This window comes from Oxyura jamaicensis, chromosome Z, assembly GCF_011077185.1.
Source record: "Oxyura jamaicensis isolate SHBP4307 breed ruddy duck chromosome Z, BPBGC_Ojam_1.0, whole genome shotgun sequence".
In the NCBI taxonomy this organism is placed as follows: domain Eukaryota; kingdom Metazoa; phylum Chordata; class Aves; order Anseriformes; family Anatidae; genus Oxyura; species Oxyura jamaicensis.
In genome coordinates this window covers 79250467-79267332 of record NC_048926.1, presented here as the reverse complement: position 1 = coordinate 79267332, position 16866 = coordinate 79250467, and the positions used below count along the sequence as shown (strand labels likewise).

At 39.7% G+C, this 16866-nt stretch overlaps 1 protein-coding gene across 3 annotated transcripts; it reads left to right on the top strand.

Moving 5' to 3' along the window:
- The first annotated feature begins 945 nt into the window (after positions 1-945).
- CETN3 (centrin 3) lies at positions 946-16132 on the top strand. 3 transcript variants are annotated; one of them, XM_035310482.1, is made up of 5 exons: positions 946-1082; positions 4219-4354; positions 6030-6144; positions 8597-8788; positions 15688-16132. In XM_035310482.1, exons 1-5 carry the CDS (start codon positions 1066-1068, stop codon positions 15729-15731), a joined length of 504 nt encoding a protein of 167 aa, XP_035166373.1. In that variant the 5' UTR covers positions 946-1065; the 3' UTR covers positions 15732-16132. The 3 variants fall into 3 exon arrangements, with proteins under 3 accessions (XP_035166373.1, XP_035166374.1, XP_035166372.1); XM_035310483.1 differs by having other exon boundaries at positions 1025-1073; XM_035310481.1 differs by lacking the exon at positions 946-1082 and adding an exon at positions 3793-3937.
- The last annotated feature ends 734 nt before the right edge of the window (positions 16133-16866 follow it).

Here is a 16866-nt window from a genome sequence, read left to right as displayed (position 1 = left end):
TGCAAATGGGACTAGCTTAGAATCAGCAAATTTATAAGCAAGAGCACATGGGGATGTGCTCGTTCCTATGGGTTTTGTAGCACTACCTCCTCCATGCTCTGAGGGTGTGTTTTCTCCACTTAGTCCTTCCCTTTTCTCTCTGGACATGTGCCTACGTTATATAAAGTGAAAAAAAATGTTTGCAGGAGAAACACCTCTGAAGGCAAAGAGGTAATTGTTCAGAGGAAAGCATCTAATCACAGATCTATCCAAATGACAAGGACTGAAATTATAAGTCTCTAATAAAAAGTCTTGCTACAGTGCAGGTTGAGGGTTAAACCTGACAGTAATTTATGCTTTTAATTACAAAGGTGCCATCTGTTCACAAGAGGACAATTACAAACTCCTCACAGCGCGTCTGCCTGCTTGATCCGTGGGGCAGAAATAATATGAACAGGCAGTCAAATAATCTTTGTCTTTGTCTGACTTCGTTCAGGATAAGTATCTTGAGCATGCCGACTGAATCCAGCTCTTCAGGTCCAGTAGAGCACCTAGGGTCAAACTGCTGCATCTTCACTAATCGATACTGGTGAGCAGCAAAGTTGTTCAGTGTAGAGATTTAAGTGGCAGCAGCAAAGTTGTTCAGTGTAGAGATTTAACTAGCATTGCCTGATCTACTGCTGGAAAACTGGGTGCCCACAGATGTAAAGCACCTATGTGATGTGCTGTCAGTGATGAATGCTGAGAGGAGCAGGACTTCACTGGGCTTCCTCTTATGCTTGCAGTACGTGTCAAAACAGCCTTCATATATATGGATTAATATATTTTTGGAGGCTAAATCCAAACAACTGCAGACTTGGGAAGGGCTAAACAAAACGCACCCTGCGCACACAAACACAAACGGTAAGCGCAGGCGCACAAGATGGCGGCCCTCACCCCCGGCCATAACACCACCCCTCCACGCGCCGGACCCGCCCCCTCCCTGCTGAGTGACAGCCCGGCGGCCCATCAGCGAGCCGAGGGGGGCGGGTCGAGCGGCGGCCGGCAGCCAGTCAGGCGGCGCGGAGCGGCGGCGGCGGCGGCAGCATGAGCTTGTCCGTGAGGTGGGGGCGGCAGGGCGGGGGGCGGTGGGTGGCTGAGGGGGATGCTCGCGGCCGGGCGGCGGGGGGCTGCGGGCGGCAAGGGGCGGCTGGTGCCGGGCCGTGGTTGTCACCCGGGGGGAAAAACGGGGCGCTGAAGCCTCACTCACCTCCGTGGTGAGGCTGCGGGGTTGTTTCCAGGGTGCCCGCTGCACTCGTCTCCAGGGCGCCTCGCGCCTCGGGCGGCGGGAGTGGGAGGGTGGCACCGAAATGGTGGGGTTGGGGCGGGTGCGGTGTCCCCTGAAAAAGCGCCGTTCGTGCGGCTAATGAGCACCTGAGCGGGCAGGCGGGCCCTCTTCCCAGAGGAGTTAAGTGATAATCCGCTTTCAGGTTTACAAACATGCCTGCCCTTACTGTGCAGCCAGCCAAGGGCCATTGGTGCTGCTCAAAGCTGCGCTAATCCAGCGCCTGGCTGTGCTGTCCTCCAGGGCTTCTCGTTCCTGGGGGCTCTGATGCTTTGCCGGGTCCACCTTGTCTGGCACGAACCCTTCTTGTCCGCTTTTGGGATTTCCGTGGTGCAGCTTCAGCTGTGCTTGAAGCCTAAATCCCAGCTGTGCGTTCAGTCGCCGGTTTTGATCGAAGTTAGATAGTCCCCTTCAGTAAAGGGGAAGTAAAAGCGCCTAGCTACAGGATTTGGTAAAAAATATATCCCTGAAAAGCAGTATTCTGTTAACACATCAGTTGTCTTCAAGCATCTTGCGTGATGTGGCACTGCATGCGTTTTTTCTCTGCTGCAGATGAACGTATGAATATAATAGGTTTCTTCTGAAAGCACGTAGAATAACACAATAACCCGATGGCAAAGGAATGCTGGCTGCCATCTAGGTCAGGTTTCTGCTCAGAGCAGATCCATCTCGAAGCTACAGGAGGTTGCCAAGGGCCTTTTCCAGCTGGGTTTTGGATGTTTCGAGCAGTGGAGGTTGTTCAGTCTGTCATTGCGGCTCTTCCTGTACATAACTGAGTGTTTTCCTGTAGATCCACTTGCGGCTTCACCTGTTGCAGGTCGTAGTTGACCTTTTGATGTGCACCTCTGAGGGGAGCCTGTCTCTTCTCTATCTAATCCTCTAGACAGTGAAGGACTGTAGAGGGTTTACGTGGTAAGGTTTTGGTAGCGGCGGGTCACCTTTGTGAACAGAGCCCAGCAGCTGCCCCATGTCAGAGAAGAGCCAGCTCCAGCTGCTCCAAAAGGAACCTGCTGCTGACCAGAGCTGGGCCGTAAGTGACTCTGCCGTGAGCAGATTTTAGAAAGGGGAAAAGATCTGTGATACATCATCTGGGAGAGTGAGGAGTGAGAAGCAGCCCTGCAGCCCCCAGGTGAGTGCAGCAGGAGGGCAGGAGGTGCTCCAGGCAGGCAGCAGCAGTTCCCCTGCGGCCTGTGGAGAGGCCCCTGGTGGAGCAGGCTGTCCCCCTGCAGCCCATGGGTCCCACACGGAGCAGATCTCCACGCTGCAGCCCGTGGAGGAGCCCCCGGTGGAGCAGGTGGATGTGGCCTGGAGGAGGCTGCAGCCCATGGAGAGCCCCTGCAGGAGCAGGCCCCGGGCCGGAGCTGCAGCCTGTGGAGAGGAGCCCACGCAGGAGCAGGGGGTCTGGGGGGAGCTGCTGCCCGTGGGGGACCCGTGCTGGAGCAGTTTGCTCCTGGGGGATGGATGGACCCCATGGTACGGAGCTGTGTGGGAGCAGTTCCTGAAGAGCTGCTGCCTGTGGGCAGCCCCTGCAGAATCAGTTCAGGAAGGACGGCATCCCGTGGGAGGGATCTCCCACAGGGAGCAGGGGCATCATGTTTTCTTCCCCTCTTCCTTTCAGGAGTGGGACTGACAGAGCATTTGTGGTGGAGCTCAGCTGCCCAGCTGGGGATAACCACCACCAAACCTATACTTAAATCCCATGTCTGTGGCTCTTCCCCACCTCACTTGGGTTAGAACAAACACGGCTCCTTCTGCTTCTCCTGCATCAGGTGCTGCAGCCACCTAGCCATAGATCACGGTCTGCTTTACAGGAAATGGAAAAGTCTCTGTTTGTCTGGGGCACCCCCAGCTGGATGCAGTACTTCATGTGTGGCCTCATGATTGTGGGGTGGAGGGAATTACTGCTGCAATTAGTTGAGCTTATCGACCGGATGATTTTCGGCTGAGCTTCGTGCATGCCTGATGCTCTAAGAGTGTGCTTTCACCCTTCTTAGTCTTAGCTGGTATCACCTGTTACCTTGATCAAGTGAGTGCACACCTTCTCTTGGACTTGCTCTGAGGTGGACATCTTCCAAGCAATCATGCTGGATAAAGCATTCAGTCTCTGATGTGAATAAAGTACAGTTAGAGCAAAAATTACATACTGCTACTTGAACTGAGTAGCCTTTACCTGTGTCATCTTCATTTTTTCCCAGCTGTTCTCACTGAGTCTTTTTTTTTTTTTTTCTATTTTTCCTGTTACCTGAATATTTAATCTTAGTTCTAGGTCAGCAAAGGAAAAAAGATCTGTCTTTGAGCAATATTTGCTGATTTAGGGGACTTGACTCCTTTATATACAACAGAAGCAGATCAAAAAAGTTTTCAGATCAGTGTGTCTATGATAATAAAGGATCTAAAAAATCCCTAAGTGCCAAGTATCTATGGAATGTTTCTGGCAAAAAAAAACAAAAACAAAGACTTGTGGTATGCAACACCCACCATAGGAGCTGGGCATCCAAGTTAAATGTTAAAGCTCCAACTGCTTCTGTGTCTCAAAGCTCTTTCGTCTAGGAAGTGTAGAAATAAGGTGTTTTCAGGAGTTGTGTCATCTCAGCTGCTAACCCAGTTTGTGATGTCAAGCATTCTTTTCAACAGGTAGTTTTCCTTACCCTTTTTGATTGTTTGCTATTGACCAAATCACCTCTGCTGATTTTTTTTTTGGGGGGGGGTGGGGGAGAGAGTAGAGGTGCTATTTAACCTGCACAAAGGGATTGTCTGTTTTGGATGTTATTTTATACTGGGAGGAGACAAGCTGGAGAGATGTTGAAAGGGGACGGTAGTGATCTGTGCGGTGAGTTTCTTATTGGTGGAGAACATTATCTATAGTGTTATCTTCCCAGCAGTAATCAAATGCATTGATTTTCTCTCTTATGTAGGAATGAGCTTTCAGTGGACAAAATGAAAAAGAAGAAAAGAAGAGAATTGACTGAGGAGCAAAAACAAGAAATTAAAGATGCCTTTGAGTTGTTTGATACAGATAAAGATAGAGCAATAAATTACCACGAATTGAAGGTATTTATTTTTTTTTTCATTTAATTAATTTTAGGACAGGTAATATATATCTTCTAAGTGAGCTGTTATGATGGCACCTGCCTCTTTAAAAATGCTCCATGTGTCACATCTCCATGTGCCAGGGTGAAGGAGTGGAGATACTCAAAAAAGAAATTGCAAGTACTGCATTGATGTTTGCATTAATGTCAGATTGAGCTTTTGTCCTCTGATTGTACACAATGCAGTAATGGAATTGCTCTAGCATTCTGCATAACAGAGATCTGAATGCTCCCCAGGTGCAGCTTGGGCAGACGAGTAAGTGGGAAAACAGCTCTTGAAAAGCTGTTTTGTAGTGCCTTTTAGAGGCACTATATAACGTGATGCTTGGTGTTGTGAAAATCCACAGGTTTTAAAGACTGAGCTAAAAGATCTAAGTTAGGTTTATAAAACTGCTGACCAGAAACCAGAGCTTGCCCACTTTCCATTTTTCAGCAGGGAGCCTATGGTCTGTAGGAATGTGATGTGCTTTTTGCTGTGCTTCAGGGACTCGGTAGTTTTTCTTCCCAGTGAAGGCCTCTTCTGTTACTAGCTATCTGCCAATGTAGGTTGGGATGGCAGTTCTTGTTCCTAGTGAGTCCTCCTGTCTCAGGAAGCATTGCATTAGTTTATTAAAGGCTCTTTAAGCCTTTTATGAATTGCTATGCTAATTATACTGGCTTGGGGAGGCCAGTGTTCCTGTCGTAGGTAGAGTAAGATTATATGGGGAAGAAATACCTAACCCAGCTTGCTGGTTCCACAGTCTTTCTTTATCAAGTAACTCAAGAAAGGAGTAAAAATATTTTCGATTCTACCTTTATTTCAGAGTCTGGGTATTTTGTCTCTGCTGAAAGCTATGAGTAGGGTACTACTAGGTCCATTGGTACAGTTTGTCCTGTTGGTGTGCTTTGCATTCCCAGCTGTCTGACTGGAAATACGTTTATTAGCTGTCTAATTAAATATGGTGCCCCTGAATTTAATGCTGTTGAAGAACAGAAATGTGTAGGGTGAAGACATACCTCCTTCACTACAAAGTCAGCATGTAGCATAGGTTGTGAAAGGCTATATTGAATAGGACTGTGGCTTTCTAGTCCTCTTTTAGTGTATGTTCTTATGTTTGAATGCAGTCAAGGCAGTGTGTGCTGAGAATTGCCATCTCTGTTGAAATGTGGAAACTAAGTATGTATCCCTAGCCTAATGGAAAAATAAGTATTACTGTTTTTTGTGGTTATAGTTACGTTGGTATCAGTGGAAAAGTGGTAAATTGGGTCTCTTGTAAGATGACTTGTAAACTTTGACACGTTCAGTAGTTTAAAGAATATTTTTCAATTTAATTTTGGAAAAAGGGACAGTACTTGAAACTTTTTTGAAAGTCAGGAAAGAAGTCTGCTTTTCTTGAAAAGCATTTTATACATTATATATTATTGAAAGCGCAAATGCCCTTTTTTCCACTATAACTTGATGTTCTATTTGCTAATGCTAACTTTAGGTGATATTTTCATACAAAGCATTTTTTGCTTTTATTTTATGTATTATAGTTGCTGTCCCACTGATATCCATAACCTGTCCGGAGCAATAAGTTGCTTATTAAAAATAAGAAACTTTTAAAATCTGTAGCTTAATATTCATGTTTGGTTGCACTTCCATTTTATTCCAAAAGGTGGCAATGAGAGCCTTGGGTTTTGATGTGAAAAAAGCCGATGTACTGAAAATACTTAAAGATTATGATCGAGAAGCAACAGGCAAGATCACTTTTGAAGATTTTAATGAAGTTGGTATGTATTTGATTTTATACCTGTAGAAGAGTACCTTCAGAGAAACAGCCTACAGGAGTGACTGGAGTTTGGGCAGAGTACTTCGTGTGCATTTTCAGTTTCTGGTTCTACTGGGAAATAGAGGAAGGAGATTTAACTTCATATTTTTATTCAGAAGCATGAATAGTGAAGGAAAGTAATTCTTTGTATATTGAATAGTCAGTCGATAAATGGAGATGAATACATTTTACAGCAGTGTAAAAGGAAACAGGCTATACATATTCCTTATCTGTATAAAACTTCTACAAAGGAATAGCCCCTAACTTGAGAGGTAGATGTGTTTGTGCTTATTGATTTTTGTAGGACTCTCCTTCCTGCTTGGAAAAAGTAGTTGGCACTGAATTTCGTCGGAAGGAGTGTACGCAGAGGCAAACTGTAAACTGAATACAGATTTCATATATAACAAAGATAAGAGAAATTGAAGCAGATGCTAAGTATTGTACATCAAGGATTTTCAGCTGCTGATAAAAACAGTGAATTTCATTAGGCTGCTTCTTTCATCTGAAGAGCGTGTGTTTTGCATAGTTTTACATACTTTGTATATGGAGTGATCTGCAGAATTTAAAAAAATGAGGGATTATGGTTCTTTGAGGATTTTTTGATTGTTAGACATAATTTATACTTTTGTGTACAATTTGTATTTACCAAAAATATAAACCAGGATCCCTACATATATGTGTTACAGCTTTGTCATGATTCCACTCCATGTGTTCAGGGTACTAAATTTATATAATGTTTCTGGAAAAAACAAACAAACAAACAAAAAACCACCATGGCAGTGTATTTGCTTTTGACTACAAATAACAATCTGCTTGGTAATGGTGAAACAATTACTGTTTTAAATGTGGCAACCTTTAGAGATTTCATAGGTTATGACTGGAAAATTGTGCTGTTAATGACAGGTAATATTTTTTTCCTTGGTCATATCCCAAGTTGGAGCAAATTCTGAGTCAGAAGAAAATTGAAGTCCATGGGGAAATGCAATTGATCAGTCCTGATTAAAAAATAATATAAAAAAAAATTAATATTAATTCCTAATGTTCAGTCCTGTCACAGCCCGGACCAATAAAAGGTAGGCAGTCAATAACTGCTGCGTGAAGCTAGAAAAATTCATGTAGAAAGCACAACATACACCAGGAAGGGAATTGCACCAATCCAAAAATTTGAATCTGGGTTGAGTGCAGTTATAACATGAGATGTCCTTGGCACATAATTGAACTTGATACCAGTTGTAGCAGAAAGATCAGGGGGTTAGAGAAAATAGGTTATGGAAACTATTATTCTGAAGAGCTGGCTGAATATAGTTTTCTTAAAAAAAATGTTGAGCCATCAGTTTTGCATAATTATAATCTGTGTTTTAAATGTTGGAACTGACCATCTGAAATGTATAAATGAGCAATTGTATTTTGTCTTGTTCTATACAGACATTTGACCTATGATATTTAGAGATATAGTGTTTTATTGTTCTTCAGCTAGTGTTGCAGTTGCCTTTCTGCCAGAAAAAGTAGAATTTATCAAATGATGTAGTGCTGTTACGCAATGTAGTTTCAGATAAAAATATTTAAATAAAAATCTGATATATTTTTATATACATTTTAGTATACATAAAATAAATATCTAAATGTATAAATATACAGAGATATGAAAATAAGGAAAACCTCATTACTGTAGTGAGCTTATCTGAGCTAGAATCTAACAGTGTCGTTTTCAAGTTCACCGAGCTAGAGGAGGCATTCCATCTGCAAACAGTAGGAGATGCTAAGTACTTCTCTTTGTAGAAGTGAGGATGTTGTATCTTTAATGGCTTGGTAAAAGTCATAGTAAGTCCTGTAGTACAAGACTAGCAGGTACAAAGATGTGAAGGTAATTCCAGAAATGTCTGCAATAACTACAAGCAAAACCCTTGGGCTTTGGTTTTGTTATTGGCATTTTTTTTTTTTGTGTGTGTGTGCAGTTTTATATCTAAAAGAGAAGTTCCATATGAATGTTATTCATTGCTTAGTGTTGTTCCAGTGTTCTCCCCATGTCAAAACTCTGTCCAGATCATAACATTTAAAATGTGTCTGTGTCTGTCAGAGCTGAATTTTTATTCTGAAATGCAAGCTTGGAACGGAGTAGGCACATGTACATTTTCAATTTATATAGGAAAGTCTACTGAAAGCGTGAGTGTGTCTAAACTACCATGTAGCTTTCCCCTGAAACTGGTATATGCCAAAGAGAAAGTCAACTTGTGAGAAGAGAGTTGACAAAGCAATTTGCTGCCATGCAATTATGCATATTGAATAGGAATAGATTAAAAATGGAAGAATAGATCAAATCTGAAATATGCATTCTTCCTATTACCTTAGTCTGTTTGTCATTCTGAATTTACCCTTTAGAATCTTTTAATCTAACTGCAGTATCCTTGTTACAGTGACAGACTGGATATTGGACAGAGATCCACAAGAAGAAATACTCAAGGCATTCAAATTGTTCGATGATGATGACTCCGGTAAAATAAGTCTGAGAAACCTGCGTCGGGTTGCTAGAGAACTGGGTGAAAATATGTCTGATGAAGAACTACGGGCTATGATCGAAGAATTCGATAAAGATGGAGATGGAGAAAGTAAGTAGTAAGAGTTAAAATCCCATATAGTTTATTCTTAATCTTCTCCCCTTTTTAAATGTAGTATTATCTTGAAAATGCCTGAAATTTTAAGTCATCTTTTTTTTTTTTTTTTTTGGTGGAGTCTAAAAACCAAATTGATTTCTCACCCTCAAATTCATCACAACTCCTAATCAACCAATGCTTATTAAAAGATTTGTTAAAGTTTAGCTGAAAGTAGAAGTAACTGAATTGGTACATGGAAGAGTCCTTGTATTACATTACATTCTTATTTCTGTATGAATCAGTAAAAGGGTTAAAGTGCTAAGAGGACTTCTTTTGATCATCTAGTCCAATATTTCTTAAGTGTTAATGTGTGGCTGTTGTGATTTCAGACTGTTAGTGTAACTCTTTGTACGTGACTAATAAATCATGCTGGACTTAACCCTGGGTCCAAGCAGCGTCAGCTGGGATGAGTCTCTAATGTGCTTCTAGACTCAGGGGTGCTGCAGAACTCAGTGTGAAAAATGGCTCAGGGCAATCAGCAAGGTCCATACAGAGTGGGCTGCAGAGGTTTATTAGCTGGAAAAAGAATGAAATAGCAAATTTAACTTGATGCTATGCTCATTAAGTCTTCCTAAACACTGCAGCTTAGGGGTCTGCCTCCACCTCCTCCCTCTTAATTTAAACCTTTATGTTTACACTAGAAACCTTAACACATGGATTTGGGGAGCCACTCACTTCAGTCTACACAGACACTGCATTTCTGAGAATCACAGAAACCTGCTTCTGAGGTTTTCCTTTCTTTTTTTTCTTTTTTCATTTTGGTGATTCTCATCTGAGATTTCAGTAGCAGTTCGTCACCTTTTTCAGTAGCGATAACGTTTCTATTTGTCAGCAACAACATCTGATGGGTTCAAAACTCCAATAGTGGGGGAAAAACAGTGCATTGTTGTCAGCCCTGGCAGATACTTTTCTCTGTTCTGCTTGTGGTAGATGTGTGCTCGAGTGTGGAATAACAACTGCAAGTTTGTCAGCTGCTGACCTGTGCTTGTTTGCAATTACTCAAGTACTGAAACAGTCAGATGGTTTTCTTTCAAGAGGAAAAACAGGACATCCAAACAAGATCAGTGCTGTGGAAATGCAAACTTCGTGTCATTGTAGTGGTAAAAACAGGGAGGCTGAAGGTAAAGATAGCTAAAACTCCCTCTTTTAATTGCCAATAGAGTGTTACTGTTGACATTGTTACTACAAGAGTCAGTGCATTATTGAGAAAACTTTTCTTTCCTTTTGGAGATGCTGTCTTCTGGTATCTCTGTTTTCTGAGGCCCTGGTTTCTTAATAAACCCACACTGCATAAATCTGGTGTTCCTCCACACTGCCAGGTGTGTCCTCCCACACATTTCTTGCTTTGGTATCAGTTTCAGTAACTGTATGGCAAGCCATCTACACAGAAGAGCTATTTGTTACATGCTTTATTTTCAGCTTGTTTTATTTTTAAGTAGGGATAGTTATAATAGCATTGCGTTGCCTCTATTACCTTTTTTTTTATTTCTCTAAAGACTCACATTAGTTTTATTTGAAGGCGAAGCTATAGAGGTGAGAGCAAGTAGAAAACATCAGTGCACACACACATTTTGTTCTTTGTTGCTCTCCTGGAGTTGCCAGTGGAGACATCTGAATCAGGATCACAGATGGTCTTTGACATATCACTGTTTGGTCACTGGAAGCTAATATAGACCTTTACCTCATTTCAGAAAGGTCATAATTATCTTGGGTCAGTGCTACATTTTGAATACAAGTTGATCAGCTGAGGGTGTGTAGCTTGTTTTCCTTATTTATCTGTTAATTTTCTTTCTTAAAGTAGTCTAGCACAAGATTGAACATGAAACACTGGCAGATTAATGTTTGTATATGGTACTGTTTATCCATAATGTTGTGTTTTCTGTCCTTTAAAGAAAACTGACGCTGCTTCTAGCTTTTAAGATTCATTCTGAAAAAGTAAACAATCCCGTGAGTCACTGTTCTGTTCAGTTTCAAACATCTGGGTCATGTAACAAAATTTCACTGTCATCTAATTCTCCTTCTTTTCCTGCCAAAGAAAACAAATCTGAAAGTATTAGTCGGTAGCATTTTTAATTGATGCCTTAAATACAGGAATAATACCACTTGTGGTTAAACACTCTTGTTATATTTGAAAGATTGTCTTATTCATAGTGAAATAAGGTCTGTTATGTGATATCCAGGCTTCTTGAACCTTAATCCTTGTAGTGAAACTACTGAGCTGTGCTGGGACACTCTTAACAAACTTTCTGTTAAAGTATTCTTGACATATTTACATCTGCCTAAAAAAGGTAAATCATCTTATTTTCATTCTGCTGGTTTTAAGAGTGACTCCAGTTTTGGAGCATGGCTGCTGTTAGAAACTCTGTGCTATCAGTTCATGCAGTTTTAGTCTTGTGTGGATGCACCTACAGGAAACATAATCCAGTGTTAGGTCTTGGGTTCTAGCAGAAAATTGTGGAGAGGGGGGGGTGAAAAAAAAAAAGCTCTACTGAATTAATATGCTTCCTTAACTCTCCAAGACAACGTTTTCTTCATGTTAACTATAATAATACTTACTTTATGATGATGTATGTTGTGAAAATGAGGGAAATCTGTCGCTAGGGAAGGCTGTGATTGCTCCTCGTTTCATGGTGCCTAACTTGTGAATAGATCCTGAGTCTGAGAAGGATTACCTAGGTTACTGGGAATTGTTACCACATTTCTCTTCGCCGTTTGTTTGAATGGTTTATCATTATAATATTGTATTTCTACTTAGCAACGTTATTGAACAAAGATGTTTTGAACCAGAGAATATTTTGGTAGGGATGTTTGCATTTGTGGTTCTTCGAAACTGAAATTTGGCTTCCAGTTTTGGGACATGTGCAGTATTGAAACTGGCTATGGAACACTTCTGGAATAGCCTTCAGAAATGATATCACAAACACTTGGGCAGAAGTTGTGTCAGGAGGTGGGTTGTTAGTACTGTAAACATACATTTTTATTTCATTTATTTTCTTTGTTCCTTGTTAAACATCAGTCAGTCTCAGCACTGTACTTCTGGGGAGAAAACGTTACTCCCCTTTGCCTTTTTGACCTTTTCTTTCTGTATTTTTCAGTAGTCCATCACATAACTGGACAACACATGAAAGGCTCTCCAACTTACTCATCCATCATTTTGTCAGTGTACTGGGAAAAAAAAAAATAAAGAAAAAAAATCCTCGGTACACTGTGTAAATGCATTCTGTTCCTGTACTGCAGGTTGTTCAGCCATTCTCATAAACACGGCATTTCTGTAATCCCATGGCAGAAACAATTCATTCCAGGCGATATAGCAAATAATTTGCCTCTACGAGGTGAAAATTCAGTGAAGATGTGAATATTGGTCGTTCAATCTACGTGATAATACCTGGGGTCTGACTGTTCTGTGCAGCCCTTAATGGGACATCCTCAGCTACAGGAAACGGAGGTGAACATCCATGCAGGGAGCTGAGCATTGTATGCTCTGAACAGCAAGTCTGTTTAATTACTACGGGAAAATATTTTCAATTTCAAAAACTGGAACCAAAAATCGAATCCTCTACTTCCATTTTTCCTGTGCCACAAAATACAACAGTCTTGTATTTTGGATTTTTTTTCTTAAAGTTCAGTGCTTAGTGTCCTACTTGCAGGCCTATGGCTGAAGAGGTAAAAATAACATATAATTCCAGCTTTTGCCTCTTTTTCTGTGTCTAATGTTTGCCCTCTGGTCAGTAATGTCCTGGAACAGTACCATAGAAATAGAATAATTTGACATCCATTTAGGTCTTCGTATTGGACTGACAAGCTGATGTGCCTGCAGGCTTGCCTACAAAGGAAGGCATTTGTATCATGCTGCAATGAGCATTTGGGCTGTTGGGGGTATGCTGTAGGTCCTGGGCAGCAGGAGAAAGACGGACCTCTAAAATCACTTAGGATCTTTCTGGATGCTGTAACTTTTACAGACCATGAAGGTAGGTAAGCGCGGGAGCCTTGGAGATGTTTCAGAGCCCGAACAATGTGATTTAGCTACCCTGCTTTGAGCAAGGGATTGGGCTGCGATTTTAGGATTAGTGTTCAGTAACTCAAAAGGTATTTAAAAATTTGTAGGAGTAATTAATTTCTCGACACAGAATTATGCATTTGTTATCTTTTAATAGATTTAGTGTATTCGTAGAAATTGATTGTCTAAGTGAGTTAGAGGAAATTAAGAGCTTACTCCTTGTTAAATGCCAACAAAGATACATAATTCACTTTGTATGTAGCTAGGGGAAATGCAAGCCATTTAATTCAGAACCTTGCATAAGATTCACTAAAGGCTAGGGAAGAGTCTTCAGAAGCAACAGTAGAAGAGAATAGGTGTAAAATGTCGGAGTGTAGTCTGAGCCCAAGCTAACTACCAGTCCCTCTTCTGACATCTTGACTACTTTGAGAATAACGAATGGCTCCACATTATTAACAGCAATTTTATACTAATAACTTTGCCTGATGTGTGCAGTTGACCATAGCCTACATCATTTTCATCTTTAAAATCTTAGTAGCTTTGCCAGACGTTTGAATCATACTTTGTTACGTTTTAGGGAGTAGCTAGATTTCTGTGGTCATCTGCCAGATGTGTGTGTGGTTCCATCTAATTTCTTTTCTTACAACTAAACTGATTAAGTTTCATCTCTGGATTCCTGTTTAATGTGGCTTACTGAAAAGCTTCTTTGGGCTTCAGATATGTTCTTCAGATAACTGCTGTGGGGAAAGGTCATGCACATTGAAACTATTCCTCTCTTCATCAAGTAAACAGTGAAACTGGAAATTATCTTAAATAAGATAACCTGTAAGTATTTTGTAAAGCAACTTATTGGCTTCAATGTCTAAAATCTTCTCATTTTTGTGTGTAACTTAAAGCAGTTTCAGAGGCTCAACAAGGAAAATCAATCTGCTGCTTGTTGACTAGTATAACTAAATCATACGGCACTTGTTTTATATGCAGAAAAGCTTTAATTGACAATTCCAAACCCTGGAAAATAAGTATCATATTTTTGTGATTTTCAGTGTAACTGACCAAGAATCAGAACTATTGCTGAATGTAAAGCATTATAGTAGAGCCAAAACAGGCCCAAACTCATCTGTTCTATTTTCTTAAATCTGTTCTTTGTTCCTCATTCTGCACTTCAGCCTTCACTTTCCACGAATGAATTGATAAATATTTGTACACATAAATATCCTGTGTATGTTTCATAATCATCCATCCTCTCCTCTTATCCATATTCTCAATTATTTCAGTATCTGCTCCAAATATATTCCCCTTTAAATTGCTAGAACTGTTTCTCAGCTCTTTCACACCTTCTCGGTATCTATTTTGTAATAGAAACCATTGAAATGATGATGATTAGTATCAAACCATTGCTAGCCACTACATTCTAAGAAGAAAAGTTCATTAAAGTATAATTAAGGTGGAAAAGACACACCAGTACGTAAGGGAGGACTTGCAGAAATGTTGTAATCATCTAACTCAACACATGATAAATTCAGCAAGTATGGAAATACACGGTTACATTTGAAGATATTAATGAGATAGAGTTGTAGAAATGCTTTTTACCATCACATAGACAACATTGTGCTTATGTGTAGCAGAATATGGTGACTGACCAACGTTTCAGGATGTATGGTCCCAAGCTAGATTAAAATAACTTGTCTTATTTTTTTTTAAACGTGTTGCAAGAGGGCAGATTTAGGTTTATTTAAAATATATATATATATATATATATATATGTATATAAATGTAGTTAATTTGCTTTGCTTTCTTCTGGCTTTAAATGTAACTCATGCTTCGCAATACTTTGTTTAGGAATAACTTGGGAACGCTGGCTGGGGTAGATAATTGTCAGGGAAAATTTGTCATACGTGTCTGGTCTCCTCCGTTTCACTGACTTACTCTAATCATTCCCCAGCGCAGTAATTAGTTGCAGAGTGAACATGTTCATTGGCTAACTCTTCTACAGTGGCTCTGTTTTAACATATGAGTAAGGTCAATAGCTCAGGTATAAGTGCAGCAAAATAATTAATGACTGCTAATTAATTTATTATTATGACTTAATTTCTTCGAGTACATTTGTGTAAAATTTCAGTTAATTATAACTGTAAAATGAAGAAAGTTCAGATGGGGGAAAAGCTTGTCAAAAGTCCATTTTAATTCTAGCTAATTTATTGAATCATTAGTAAATTATCTTAAAATTCATTTTGTATTTTGGCAAGTGTTCTAGGTTTGGCAGAGAGGAAAACGATGGTGTGGGGGTGGGTTTTTTTTGTTTTGTTTTGTTTTTTTGTTTTTTTTTGGGTGGGGGAGGAACACAAAGGTCTGAACGATGACTTGAAGAATAAAACAGAATTTGATCATAACTGGAACTGCTGCATTGTTACTTGAGAAGCATGTGTTTAATACGTTTTATTTACCATTTTTAACATTTTAGTATATGTTAAAGTCATAAAGTGGCATATTTTTGCTTAGCCATCTTTTTAAATACTTTTCTAATATTTTTGTTTCCTTTTTAGAATATTTTTACTTTCAGCATTAGAAATAGTAGCTTGTTATATACAAGCTAGGTTCTGGCTTAAGTATCGCATGCAATTAAGATTGCATTCTGACTTTACCCTTTTAGATGCAAAAAAAAACCACAACATGAAAACTCTGTTCTAGAAGGAAAAAAAAAGCATATATAGAGTGTGGTTAGCAATCTGTCAGACCCAACAAATACTAAGTTGGAAACTTTCAAGTGAGAAGTATAATGCAGATACATACGTTATTTTCTCTTTTGTTTTATGGGTATTTGCTGTTTGTCTAATCGTTTTCTTTTTCTTTTCTACAGTCAATCAAGAAGAGTTCATTGCTATTATGACTGGCGACATTTAACATCAGAAAAGAAGAAATGAATTCATCGCAAAAGGGAGGAATTACTGACATCTGCCATTCCAATATTTTGAACTTTGTTTCTGTAGAGTCACGTAGAAGATTACTTTCCTCGCCGATAAAAATAACACAGGTTTTGTATGCTGATACTTCAGTACTTTGTGTCATTAAATGTTGTGACTCAAATAACTGATATAGCATGTTAGAAGAAGTAAAGCTACATTTCAGAATGTTTGAGTACTCATTTGTAAAATAGCTTTGTATAAGATTTCTAAATTATATCGTATTACAAGAGCCTTTTGAAGTTGACTTTGTGTTATGATTAGCTATGGCCTTAGTTTTGATACATAAGGTTTGACAAGCTTCCATTTTAATAAAATATTCTTTACTATTGCTACCTGAAAGTCTTGTTTTTGTTTTATTTGTGCTGGACGATAATTTAAAATCCTTCAAAGAAAACGTGTTTTTTTGTGTGTGTGTGTTTGTTTTTTTCCATTTATTTTCTGTTCGAGATGAATGCTAACATTAAATGAGCAATCATTTCCACCTGTATGATGGCAGAGGGCATGCAGCTATGCATGGTGATAAACGCTATACCAAAAATGTGTGTAAGTCATGCAGATGACAACCTGTTTTTCAGTATCTACACCTCTGATACCTGTGGAAAGAGTGGCAAGTGTTTATGATGAGTAGATGCTCCTTCTGCAGAATCTAGTTGGGACAAAAGCATTTTAGGGAATGAATTTTTCAAGTAGTTAGAAAGACTGGGTGTATTTCAAGCTTACCAGTCTTCCAGATCGATTTATCAGATTGATATTCTGCATTTTCTGCTTGTTGGTTGTAGTTTTTGCCTCTTAGATTTCAAATCTCTTTATATATCACAAATTTGCTTGTCTTGCATAATCCTGTTACTAGAAGAAAAATCTCTTTTAACTCAATAATCCTGGGTTTATCAGCAAGTGTGCCCTGCACAAACATGCGGGGCTTGCACTTTACTGGAGACAGAGGTTACAGTCACCAAAATTAATAGACTTTTTTTCTATTATATTTGTGTGTGTTACAAAATTCTTATGTATGAAATACTGTGTTGTTCTCTATTAAAACAACAATATCAACACAGCCACACAGAAAGTTACAA